The following is a 12,158-nucleotide window of genomic DNA, read 5'->3' as shown; positions in this document are numbered from 1 at the left end:
AGGTAGTTGCATTTCACACTTTGATTGAATATATAGCAGAGTGTTTTATTTGGAAATTTCTTAGTGGGTTTTACTGAAAACAGTTTAATGAATAAACTTATTGCAGTTTAGCAGTTATGTTGTACCACTCCAAAGCTGAATAGCAACCAGCAGAGGGACTAGTTGAGTAAGTTAAAAATTACTGATGACTCAACAAAAGGGATGTGTTTTAATAAAAAGGAGCTACAGAACTTCTATTTAATAAATAGAGGACTAAAATGTCAGATGATTTACATATACCTTTTATAATGACAAGATCATCCTGATATTATTTTGGTTTTGATAAATTTGTATTTTCTATTTTTATTCTTAACTTCTCTCTTCAGTTTTATCTAAAATAAAGTAAGTATTTTACAACACAGTTTTAACCTTGATTTCCATTATCTATTTGTTAGGTTGGCAGAAGTAAAAGAAAAAACAGATTATTTAAAAAAGGTCATTCAACGATTTGATACAGATCTGGAGAACCATCAAGGTAATATGATTAGAGTTGTAGCAGACTATGCAGAGCTGCATCTGTTTGTTCTGTAACAAACTTTTATACCTAGGAGTTGCTTAAAACTTTCGGTTTTATGCAAACGCCCAATGCTCATGAGCATGAGAAGTTCTGTGCCTACTGGTACAGACTTATCTTTTCAGACATTAAAAATGGGGAGTACCCACCTTTAGTGATACATTCAACAAGTTCATATTGAAAACTACCATTTAAAATAATAGGACAGCTGTCTGATTTTCTGTCCAATTTTATTTTTAATATTGTTTGAGAAAAAGAAGTTTAGTGTACTGGAGACACTGCAGAACAAGCTCATATTTAGAAATGCTTTCATTAATTTTACCTTTTACATGTTCTGTTACACTGTCAGAGAATGTGGAATTGAGAATATTTAATAGCAATGTGTAAAGGAGACAAAATTCAGTATTATTTTTATCTGTCTTTGCAACTTCTTGTGTTGAAGGCCAGTAATGGCATTAGCTTAACTCACCTCTAGCAAACACTTGCTGATAGTGCTTAGGATAGGTTAGTTTGGAACTTTCCCTAGCACTGGAAATATGGTTCTGGAGAAAGTAACTTCAATGTGAGCACGGGCCCTTAAAAGCTGTAAAAGGTTATCCATAAAATGAAGATTTATGCAATGGAAAACCTTCTTTTGTTTATAAATCTTGCTCTGATAGGAACTACATAAACATATGCCTGCATTCTAAAAGTTTTTATAACAGGTTGTTTAACTTCTGTAGGATTAAGGAATTGATGTTATTCTTACTTTATGCCTTTTCTAGTGCAATCTGTGTAAAATCTAGCTGTAAGTTTCTTCCAAGTGAATAAATATCTAAAAATCTGCCTCTAAACAGGTGTTTCAGACATCTGTGTCTCACTTTTTCCATTACAAAATATTTCATATTTCTACGCTTGTTTTTTTAGCAAATAATTTATCCAGACTGCTGTGTTAGTTTTTGTTTTTCCTGATAATATCAATTTGCAAACTTTTTTGTTCTTTAATTTTTCCTTTTTGTTTGGTTTGCAACCATTTTTTATTTTAACTTTGGAGAAATATAGAAGGTAAGAAGTGAGTTGCTTTTCACATTTTATAGTTCAGTGTACACACACAATTATTCATTGTTGGACTGTGTCTTTCACTGTTCTAGAAAAAGAAGTCTGTTGAAGACGAGAGTTTGAAGTATATGCAGGAGAAAGCACATGCTCTCTGTCAGCAAATCAGAACCAGTCAGAATATTTAGAATCAAGTTACTTTGTGTTATAATGCAGAGTGAATTATACCTCTTCATGTAACACAGAGGGAATAAAAATATTCATAAAGAATAGCTTTAAAGCACAGAAATGTAAGCTCCTAATGCTATCTTCTCTAGTGAATGGAGAGAAAATCTTACAGGGCCATTCATACTTTTGCTCTAAATCAGCATCTTGGTGAGTCCTTTAAATTCCTGTGCTCTCTTCCTCCCCAGTGACTTTACTTCTGGATCAGTATTTAAACATTATTACATAACATTCCCAAAATTAATGTCTAAAGATTTGATATAAATATCAGGTGAAATAGCCAATTAAAAATTATTTAAGGATTTTTTAATATCTTAGGATAAATATTTCAGTGTATAAATATTTCTGAGCAGGAAAAAGACTAAATAGACCATGTTGAAATAACTATTTTTGGGTTTTGCCTGAAAAAGTCTAAATAAGTAAATAATTCACCCACTTATTACATAGTCTATATACTAGCAGTAAGCTTTAATGATTAGTCAAAGTCAGCATTAACTCATAATGCAACAGACTTAACCCTTCATACACTGAAGGAGAGGTTAAGATATTTGTGTATATAATGATGTATTTTAAAGAAAACTTATTGAAAAGACATCTCAAAGTTGTGACCCTCAAATTTGTTTTCCTATAAACACTTGACAGATCATATAACTCTGTTTCATGGTTCACCATTACTAGAAACTTTGAGAGTAGAGCATGGTAAGTTATTAAGTTATTGGAGTCTTGCCTTGCAAAATGAAAGAGAGATTTCAGCAAGGAACAAAGCCACAGCTGCAAGTAAGCTGAAGCAGAATCAAAGTCCCTTATGGCCCCTCAGATATTCTTATTGTTTGTATATATTAGATAAAAAAGAAAGCATGGAGGTGCACAAATAAAAAGTCTTAGAGAAATTTGCTTGCCCAGTTTTATCTGTATCTATTTGATTCTTTTACTTTGTATCTTTTAAAATTAAAAAAAATATATTAAAAATAAACAGGTTCAATTAAGAATATAGGTGTTTGAAATTTAAAATTACTTCTAGGAAATGTATTGTCTCATCTTCTTGTGACAAATATATCACGTGGCCCACTTTACTAATACATATAAATTATGAGTTATTTATAATCAGTAGTTGAATTTTAAAATGGAGTGAATATATATGTTATTCCTTACTTCTAATACTAGTATATTGAAGATGTATCAAAATGTTGTTTCAAACTCAATTTTAGAAAGCTTTCTGTGCATTTTATTTTCCTACACCATTGCTTGTAGAGTTCTCCATTTATTTCCCTGAGATTATCACTTGCAAGCTGCATATCCTTATGAAAGTCTATTCTCATAGTTGAAAGTGCAGTTGAAGTGGCTAATATATTAAACAGGGCCGCAGAAAGTTTTAATAATCATAGTGCCCAAATACACAGAAGCATTTGTTCTCTATTATTGAAATTCACTTGACTTGAGAAAACCTCTGTGAACTTCCTTTGTCCAAACCAAGTATTTATCCCACTCCTATCTCTCAGAGGTTGTAACCCCTAAAAGCTTGTCAAAATTTCATTGAGGCTGATTTATTAAGCTATCTTCTTTTTTAAAATAAAAATGTATATGATATAGTTAGTTGAACTGACTACATTAAAAGGAATAGGATGCATTCTGTAGTTCCTAGGCATGTAGAAATTTTGTTTTTGAAACAGACATTTTGCCTTCCTGAAGGAATTCAGGCCGGAAACAATATAAAGTTAAATCAGTGTTACATCTCTTGTAGGAGAAGAAAATTGGAAATACAAGGAGTTGAAGAAGAGGGAAGAAAGCATGGACAGTAAGTTTTCTAATATTATTTAGCCTAATATTTTATATATATGTATATGTATATATATTATTAGGCCTAATTTCACTAAATTACAAGTTTTGTCTTACTGTTAAATGAGTTAATTTATAGCTGCAAAGAGCTGATGTGCTGATCTTTACATAAATTTCTGCAGTCTTCTTTTGTGGACAAGATAATTGGTATATTACAGGACAGTCACAAATATTCGGAGCATCTTTCAGGGCTTTTCATCAACCATTAAATGTCTTAGGAACACAACTTTATTTTATGAAAGCAAAGCTGTAATTAATGGATTGAATGATTAAAAATGAACTTCAAAATGGAAGACTGCCGATCTAATGTAATTCTTTAAAATTAGGTCTTCTCATATCTGTTTACTCAAGATGAATGTTGCTAAAGCTTTATTACATGTCAAAAAGTTTTGATGTTATAGAGATTTTAGTATCAACTAACAGAGAATGAAAACAACTTTAAGTATACCTCATTCCTTGTATATTGCTGGAGACAGCTTACAAAAAACAGTTGGTCTGTTACTCAGCAGAAGGCATAATGTTTAGTAAACAGGGAGGATCAAGGGATATAATACCTTTTTTTAAGTGTTCTTTAAAGATATTCTCTCTAACTTATGACTAGCATGATACTGAAAGAAAGGTCTCAGCTAGAAATAGAAGAAGATGAGTAAGACAAAACAGAGCGAGTTTCTGTGTTTTCAAATTACTAGGTTTCTGGAGAAGTAAAAAGACAAAAGCTCAGTTGATCTGGGTTTTCTGTATTAGTACAGATGGTGTCTGTAGGGCTTGACTTTTTGGGTTTTGCTTCTGCAATGGTAGAAACCTTTCATTAAAAGTTATTGACACACTTCCAGACCAGTTAGTGATTTGTGGGACCTGAGAGATTTGGGGGAACATGCCAGGAGTCTTAAGGATGGAGAAAGAGCAAATATGATGCCTATGAAGAAGAAGAGGGGACAAGGAAATGCAGGTCATTCACATTAGTATCAATTTCCAGACATAATTTGGGGAAAATGTGCAAGCAAATGATATGTAAATATTACGGCTGAAGAGTATCAGACTGACTAGGAAAATACCACAATAGTAGGTATACATTGGAGTGTAATTTTATAGACACCTGAAGTAATCTTTTTCCCTGTGCATCAAATTCTTCAGATGGCAGTGTTGTCTCTAGTTCTGCACATAAAGAATGAGGCTGTCCGTCCTGAAAAAAACTGATGGGTGTATGCAGAAATCATGACCTGCAAGGAGATACAGAAGAATGACTCTTCTAGTTTAGAAAATTCATGACAAATGTGAAAAAAGGCTATTTCAAATAATAACAGAATCATTTATTTCTGCATATATGGGGAGGATAAAAAAAGAGTAACATACCACTAGCTGCAGAAAGATTTCAGATTGGATATTAGTAAAAACTTCCTAACAATAAAACTTACCAAGCATTGAAATAGATTGTCCAGGATGTTAGCATAGGAAACACATAATCACAGAATGATTATATGCGATACTTTATTGAAGAGCTCTGGGAGTCAGGGTACAGACCCAAATCCAACTCTGACAAGGGCTCAAAAAAGTATAGTTTTATACCCCTTCGTTATACAACTCCATGTTAATCACTGAGCTCCCGTTGTTCTATTGTATACATCCAAGCATGAATATTGGTAAATATCTTTCCTTGTGATTCTCATGATTCTGGTTTAAGATAATAATCAATTTCAGCTACTAACAATCATTGCAATTATATCATCTATTATATGATGATTAGGTGCAGTTTCCCCTGACCTAGTAGAGAATAGGTTTGTTTCTAAGGCCTATGTTTCTAAGTACAAATTGTTCTCATCTTCCCTCCCCCCTGATTACCCAGGCAAAGTTATACTTGATTTGGTTAAAACAATAGCATGAAACAACATCCTGGTTTCAGTGAAGCTGAGGTTCTATTCCCCAGCTTTGCAGCCACAGAAATAATTTTTATTTTTTAACCCTGTCCTATCATTTTCCCTCTTTTGAAAGTATTTCACTCTAGATCCTCTAAGTGTAAATGCTTTCATCAAATACAGTCCATTCATCTTCAAAATCTATACTGGATGTTCAGCTTCAAATCCATGATTGGTATGGGCTTTGTTGTGGAAGTTATTACAGATCGAAGGTGCTGGAGGTGCAGTCTTGTCTTGTGTCAGCATTTTCATTACTGTTCTGTTCCAGGATGTCCTTCTTTGTATTTCTTCTTTTAGAATCCTATAAATTAACCAGATTGCTAGAGGCATGATTAGTAAAATTATCAAACTTTTGAGGATAGACTTCACCTATGAACTAACATTCCATCCTAACCCTTTAAAATTTTGTCTAACCAGGTAGTAGCTAAATCCTTTTGTTCCTCTTGGGCCTCATGTTCTATTTGTCTCAATGGCTGATATCATGTTTTACATCTGCAGTTACATTTGGGATGTGGATGCAGCAGTGGTTAATTTGTTTATTTAAATATCCACACACTCCATGTTCTTTCAGGAGTAACATATCTAAAGCAAATTGGTTTTGTAAAGTCATTTTGGTAGTGGCTTGTAATTGCACGTTGAGTTCGCTAATCCTTCTCATGTAACTCTTGCTAATCTGTCTACCTGACCTGTGAGTTTACACAGCATTTCTCTATTCCGGTAATTTGCAACAGGACCAAACAAAGATTCTTGGGCCCACCCAAGTTTTACTCCACTAGAGGGTTCTTGCCAGGCGTCAGTTTTTATTATTTGGGACATCTTGTTTTGTTCTTATCTGCAGGAGCTCATGGCTCCCGTTAAATAGGCATCTTTTCCAAACTGGACATAAAGTAGGAAGGCCCATAGTGATTTCCTTTACCTCCCCATCTGCCAGCAAGTGTGTCATCCACATACCATCACTCATTGCCCATACAAATTTCCCAGGACTTCAGATTGTATTCCTACCACATCTTACTAAGATCCTGGACACTATTTTGCCTTGTTTGTGTCTAATTCCCCTGCAGCACAACCAATTTATAAGGCTACAGCCAAGGGCGACCATTGTTTTATCTCCAGGTTGTCAGACATACAATCACAGATTTTATTACATGCCCACCACTTGTTTCTCTTCTGCTAGAGGTACCAGTGCTTATTATTGCTGGATCTGTTTCATTTTCAGGGTCTTTCCATTTAGTGCACCAAGGAGTGCTTGCCATATATTGGAATTTCTGGAGTATACTCACAGACCATGCACTGTCCCAGGGTTCTAATTCCTTCCACTCCTTTTCTTCACACTTCCACACTAACATGCTTTCTGTAGCATTTTCTTTAGCCTTTTGATAGTGTGGTAACCAGCATTTCCATTTAGCCAGGTCTTGATCTTTAACCCACCACTCTATGATATGCCCTACTTGTCTATGGCTTAAGATACATTCCTGTTTACTCAGGTGTTTCATGTAGGCCCTTTCTGTTACTTTCCAAAACTCTTTGATTACAACTCTTGATTCTGGTACCTATTTACCTTTAATTGTTTTGTTCCCTTTTATATGGGGTGATTTTGATATTATGATTCACCAACTTATTTGGTCTCCTGCCACCTTTGGTATTGGCAGGCAGCCTGTTATTCTACTGGTATTTTGCATTTTGGCGAAGTCTTTGACTAATCCAATCATCACATTTTCAGCCTGAATTACATTAGGAGCTTCTATTACTTGTGTTTCTGTTTGTATCTCTCTCTTCATTTTAGAATGAAGAGCGATTGGTTGACCCTTTTGCATTCCATATCCCAAGGCAGCAGTGATCTCTACTGGTGATTCTATTAGAATCTATAAAGTTAACACTGACTACAAGATGAGCATGAGCATGGTTACTGATACCATTTAAAACAGTTACAGACATTTTGTCTTCAGCTTTGGTCCTACAGCTTGCACAGCTCACAACTGAACTCCACGAGGGACTTTCTTCACTCATGTGTAGTGTATCCAGGGTTCCACTCCAGCCACTTTGACTGCTGTAAAGGTAGTTAGCAGTACCTGATGGGACCAGTCCATCTCTCTTTCAATGGTTCTTTGTTCCAGGTTTTGATGTATGCCTCATCTCCTGGTTTGATATCATGGACTGGATTCTCAAGAGTCAGTGGTCTATTCCACAGGCACTTTGAAGCTGCGCTAAAGTTTTCCCGAAAGACAGAACATAATTATACACATCCTGTTTCCCTGTAACATGTACATTTGGATTAGAGTCAGGAAATTCATATGGTTTTCCATACAATATCTCATAGGGACTAACTGACATTCGACTCCTGGGCTTTATTCGAGTCCTCAGCAATGCTATTGGCCATTGCAATTTGGCTTCCTGACATTTTGCCAAGCTGCCCCTTCAGTGTCTGGTTCATTCTCTCTGCATGTCCACTTGACTGGGGTCTCCATGGGGTATGGAGATTCCAGGGTATTCCCAATAATATACTCACCTCCTGTACCACTGTGGCTACAAAATGTGGGCTTCTATCTGATGATACCCCTATGGGCACCCCAAACCTGGGAATAATCTCCTGCAGTAACCACTTAACTGTTTCCTTTGCTTGATTTGTGCGACAGGGAAGGGCTTCTGGCCATCCAGAAAATGTGTCAGTCTCTACTATCAGAGACTTACATCCCGAGCTTTTGGTAGTTTTACAAAATCTACCTGCCAGCAGTCTCCTGGTTCTATTCCTACCCAAATTCTTCTTAGCTGTGCCTGTTGTCTGGTCACTGGATTGTTCTTTAAGCAAATCTCACATTTTGACATTACTGATTTTGCCACTGTTTGCATCTGTACTGAGATTACATATGTTTCACCGATTTTACCAATGCTTCTGCACCCCAATGACACTCATTATGTCTTATTTGTAAGATTTCTCTCATTACCAAGGGGGGTACCACTGTTTGCCCTTGTGTGGTTACATACCACCCTCCTGTGTTCCTCTGTGCCTTCAGCTGATGTGCCAGTCTGTCGTCTTCTATTGTGTATTTTGGCTTAGGAGGTAAATTAGGTTGAGAGACATTAAGTTTTGACGGTATCAATGTCATTGTTGTCTGCACTTCCCATGTCACCTGGCAGGCTGTCCAATCTGCTTTTCGATTCCCCTCATAAATTTTGGAGCTGCCTGACTGATGTGCTTTGCAGTGCATGATTGCTACTTGTTCAGGCTTTTGCACTGCATTTATCAGTTACAGGACTGCATTGTGATGTTTAATCTGTGTCCCTTGGGAGGACAGTAGTCCTCTCTCCTTCCATAATGCTCTGTGTACATGCACTACTCCAAAGGCATATTTTGAGTCAGTCCATATGTTGACTGCTTTCTCCTCACTCAGTTCTAATGCTCTGGTTAATGCAGTCAGCTCTGCTCTCTGGGCAGATGTATTAGGTGGTAATGCTTTTGCTTCCACTACTGTGTTAATTGTGGTTACCGCATATCCAGCGTATCTCATTCCATTTTCCACGAAGCTGCTTCCATCCATGAAGAGTTCCCATTCTGGTTGCTCCAGAGGAGTATCTTTCAGGTTTGCTTTTGCTGAACAGGTATACTCGATCACCTCTGAGCAGTCATGTCCCAGTGGACCCTCCTCAGCTGTAGTATCTAGAAATGAGGCTGGATTCAAAAGGTTAGTTGTTTTTAGTGTCACATCATCCTGCTCGGTCAGGGTTACCTGGAATTCCATCATCCAGCTTGGAGAGAGCTAGTGGCCCCCCTTTTACTCCAGAACCGTGGTTACCATGTGCGGCACATAGACATCATTGTGTCTTCCCATTGTGAGCTTCCTGGCTTCTTGTATCAGTAGCACAGTAGCTGCCACTGCCCGCAGACATGAAGGCCACCCAGCACTTATATTGTCAAGTTGTTTGTAAAAGTAACCCACCGGCCTTTTCCAACTTCCCAGTCGCTGGGTCAGGACTCCCAATGCCAGGCACTGCCTTTCATTTATGTACAGCTAAATGTCCTTAGACAGATCAGGTGACCGTAATGCAGGAGCAGTCATCAATGCTTCTTTTAATTTCTGGAAGGCCTCCTTTTGTGGTTTGCCCCAGACGAACGGCTGTGTCTTCTGAGCCTCATATGAGGGTTTTGCAATCAGTCCATAGTCCACGATCCACAGGTGACACCACCCGGTCATTCCAAGGAAAATTCACAGCTTATGTAGATTCTGGGGCTCTGGAATATCACAAACAGCTCAAATACTATTAGTACCCAGCCTTCTTTGCCCTTGGGAGATTTTGCATCCCAGATAGATTGCAGTCTGTTGAGCAATTTGGGATTTTTCTCTGGACACCTTATATGCTCCCATTCCCAAGGAATTTAAAATCTCAGTTGTTACCTTTATGCAGGTTACTTCTTCCTCAGCCATAATCAAAATATCATCTACATATTGAAGCAATAGGTATTGGTCTCTTGGTACCTGCCCTTCTTTAGTCCAGGTTTCCAGCTTCTTTGCCAGCTGACTCCCATCAGTAGTCGAGTCCAGGTGAACTAGGTCTTTCTTCCGCTTCCAGGATGTTCCCACTCAAATGCAAATAGTTTCCTACTGTCTTGGTCAAGGGGTATGCAGAAAAGGCATATTTTAAATTAGTTACAGTAAACCATTTATATATCTCCTTTATGGATGCTAACAATGTATGTATAAGGTTTGGCAACCACTGGATGAATATCTTTGGTTATCTCATTTATGCCCCTTAAATCCTGTAAATGAGTCTGTACTCACCATTGGGTTTCTTTACTGAGGAAATTGGAGTATTGTATTCTGATTCACATTCTTCTAGAATTTGATACTTTAAGAATTTATCAATGGTCTTTGCTATTCCCTGCCTTGCTTTTGACTTTATAGGATACTGTTTGATCTGTACAGCATTTTCCCCTTCTTTCAACTCTACATGTACTGGCTGTCCTAATTTAGATTTTCCAGGTATATCCATTTCATATACAGAGGGAATTACTGCATCTTCTACTTCCTTAGGAATGTTAGGAATCAGTTTTTCTTTTTACATTAAAATCTTTCCTGTTTTGGATTCGGGTATCCTCATTACAAGTTCAACATTCTCAAAAGTAATTACTGCCTCAAGTGCCACCCATAAATCATGCCCTAAGAGCAGAGTTGGGCACTCAGGAAAATACAAGAATTCATGTGTTAAAACATTATTCCCAAAGCTGAAATCTAGGGGTTGCAGGAATGGCTGTATTTCTTCCTTCCCTGTGGCTCCAATGATTACAGTCAACTTACTCCCAATTGGCCCTTCCATGTAGTTCAATACAGAATGTGTATATAAGAAAGGTAACCTCCTTTCCTTCTAAGCACAAAGTCACCATGGGCTCCTTTAATCCTGGTTTTTGATCACATAAGACCATGACTCCAGCTACGCTGTCTGCTTGGGGCTGACCATTCTGGCTCAACCAGTTCGGGCACTCTCTTTTCTAATGACTTTCTAATAAGCGAATTGATTTATTGTTAGTTTTTCATGGCTTCTGCCAAAACGACTTCTATTACTGCCCCGACCAGTTCTACCACATCCTCACCCTTGTCCTTGTAAAACTGCCAAAAGACTCTGCTCCTGTTTCTTAGCAACCTCTTTTTCTCTATTGTTATAAACTTTCTAAGCCACCTCAAGTAGTTTGTCCACATTTTTTAACTCTTGCCCCTCCTGCCTTAGGCCAGGCAGGGGCCAATTTTGACCACGTCCAATGAGATACCGGGGTTACTGGTTTATCTTCATCACTCCCACGACTGTCTGCTCCTGCACCCTCCCCATGTCTCTGTATCACAGCTACAACTTGGTCATTTCCGGGGAGGGAGGGGCAGGTGAAAATGACAGAGGAGGGTTCAGGGGGACAGGAGCAGGCTTCGGCAGGGGAAGGGGATAGCTCTGAGGAGAAGCATATTGGGTAGACGTAAGTGGGGCAGAGGCAAGAGAATCAGGTGGGGTTGAGACCAAGCGAAGTGGAACTCAATGCCAAGGGGGAGCACTGGTGGGGACAGTGGGTCCCACTAACAAATCAGCTTCAAAATCATCTCCCCCCCCGCCCCTTCCCCAAACCTGCAGTCAAACCCAAGTGTTCCATACAACACTTATCTTGGACACAAGCCAGGCACTTATTGTTTTCAAGGGTCATTGTTTTTAACCCACACTCAGCCAGCCACTCTGGCTTTTCCTGTAAATAATAACAAATCACCATACGGAACTTCATTCCATCTCCGCTCTTGTTTACAATACATCAATAACTGTGAAATCATGTTCAATTGCAACAACCCATTTTCCAGCTGTTTTCCCATTCTGCAAAACATATTTTGGCCACCAAGTGTTACAGTAATCAATCAATTTATCCTTCTGTAATTCCTGACCAAAACTGCCCTGTTTGCAATGTGCTACTAAGCACCCCAAAGGAGAAGCATGTGGTATAGGGGCATTGCCGCCCATAACCCCCTCTTTTAACCCTTTCAGCTTCTCCAAATGTTACAGTACATAAGTCCACTGATGCCAAACCTGCAGGGCTTTCGCCCTGTCTAACGGACGGTGCCTAGGCAATACCA

At 38.0% G+C, this 12,158-nt stretch overlaps 1 protein-coding gene across 1 annotated transcript in view; it reads left to right on the top strand.

Moving 5' to 3' along the window:
• The window catches only part of IFT74 (intraflagellar transport 74), a 44,457-nt gene that overhangs the window by 18,960 nt on the left and 13,339 nt on the right, over positions 1–12,158 (top strand). The window contains exons 13-14 of the mRNA XM_066338859.1: positions 435–514; positions 3,555–3,608. Coding sequence (XP_066194956.1) covers positions 435–514; positions 3,555–3,608 — 134 coding nt within the window. The remainder of the gene's footprint in view (positions 1–434; positions 515–3,554; positions 3,609–12,158) is intronic.

This window comes from Sylvia atricapilla, chromosome Z (assembly GCF_009819655.1).
Source record: "Sylvia atricapilla isolate bSylAtr1 chromosome Z, bSylAtr1.pri, whole genome shotgun sequence".
Lineage (NCBI taxonomy): Eukaryota > Metazoa > Chordata > Aves > Passeriformes > Sylviidae > Sylvia > Sylvia atricapilla.
Note: the sequence above shows the minus strand (reverse complement) of the source record. Positions and strands in the feature narration are given on the sequence as shown.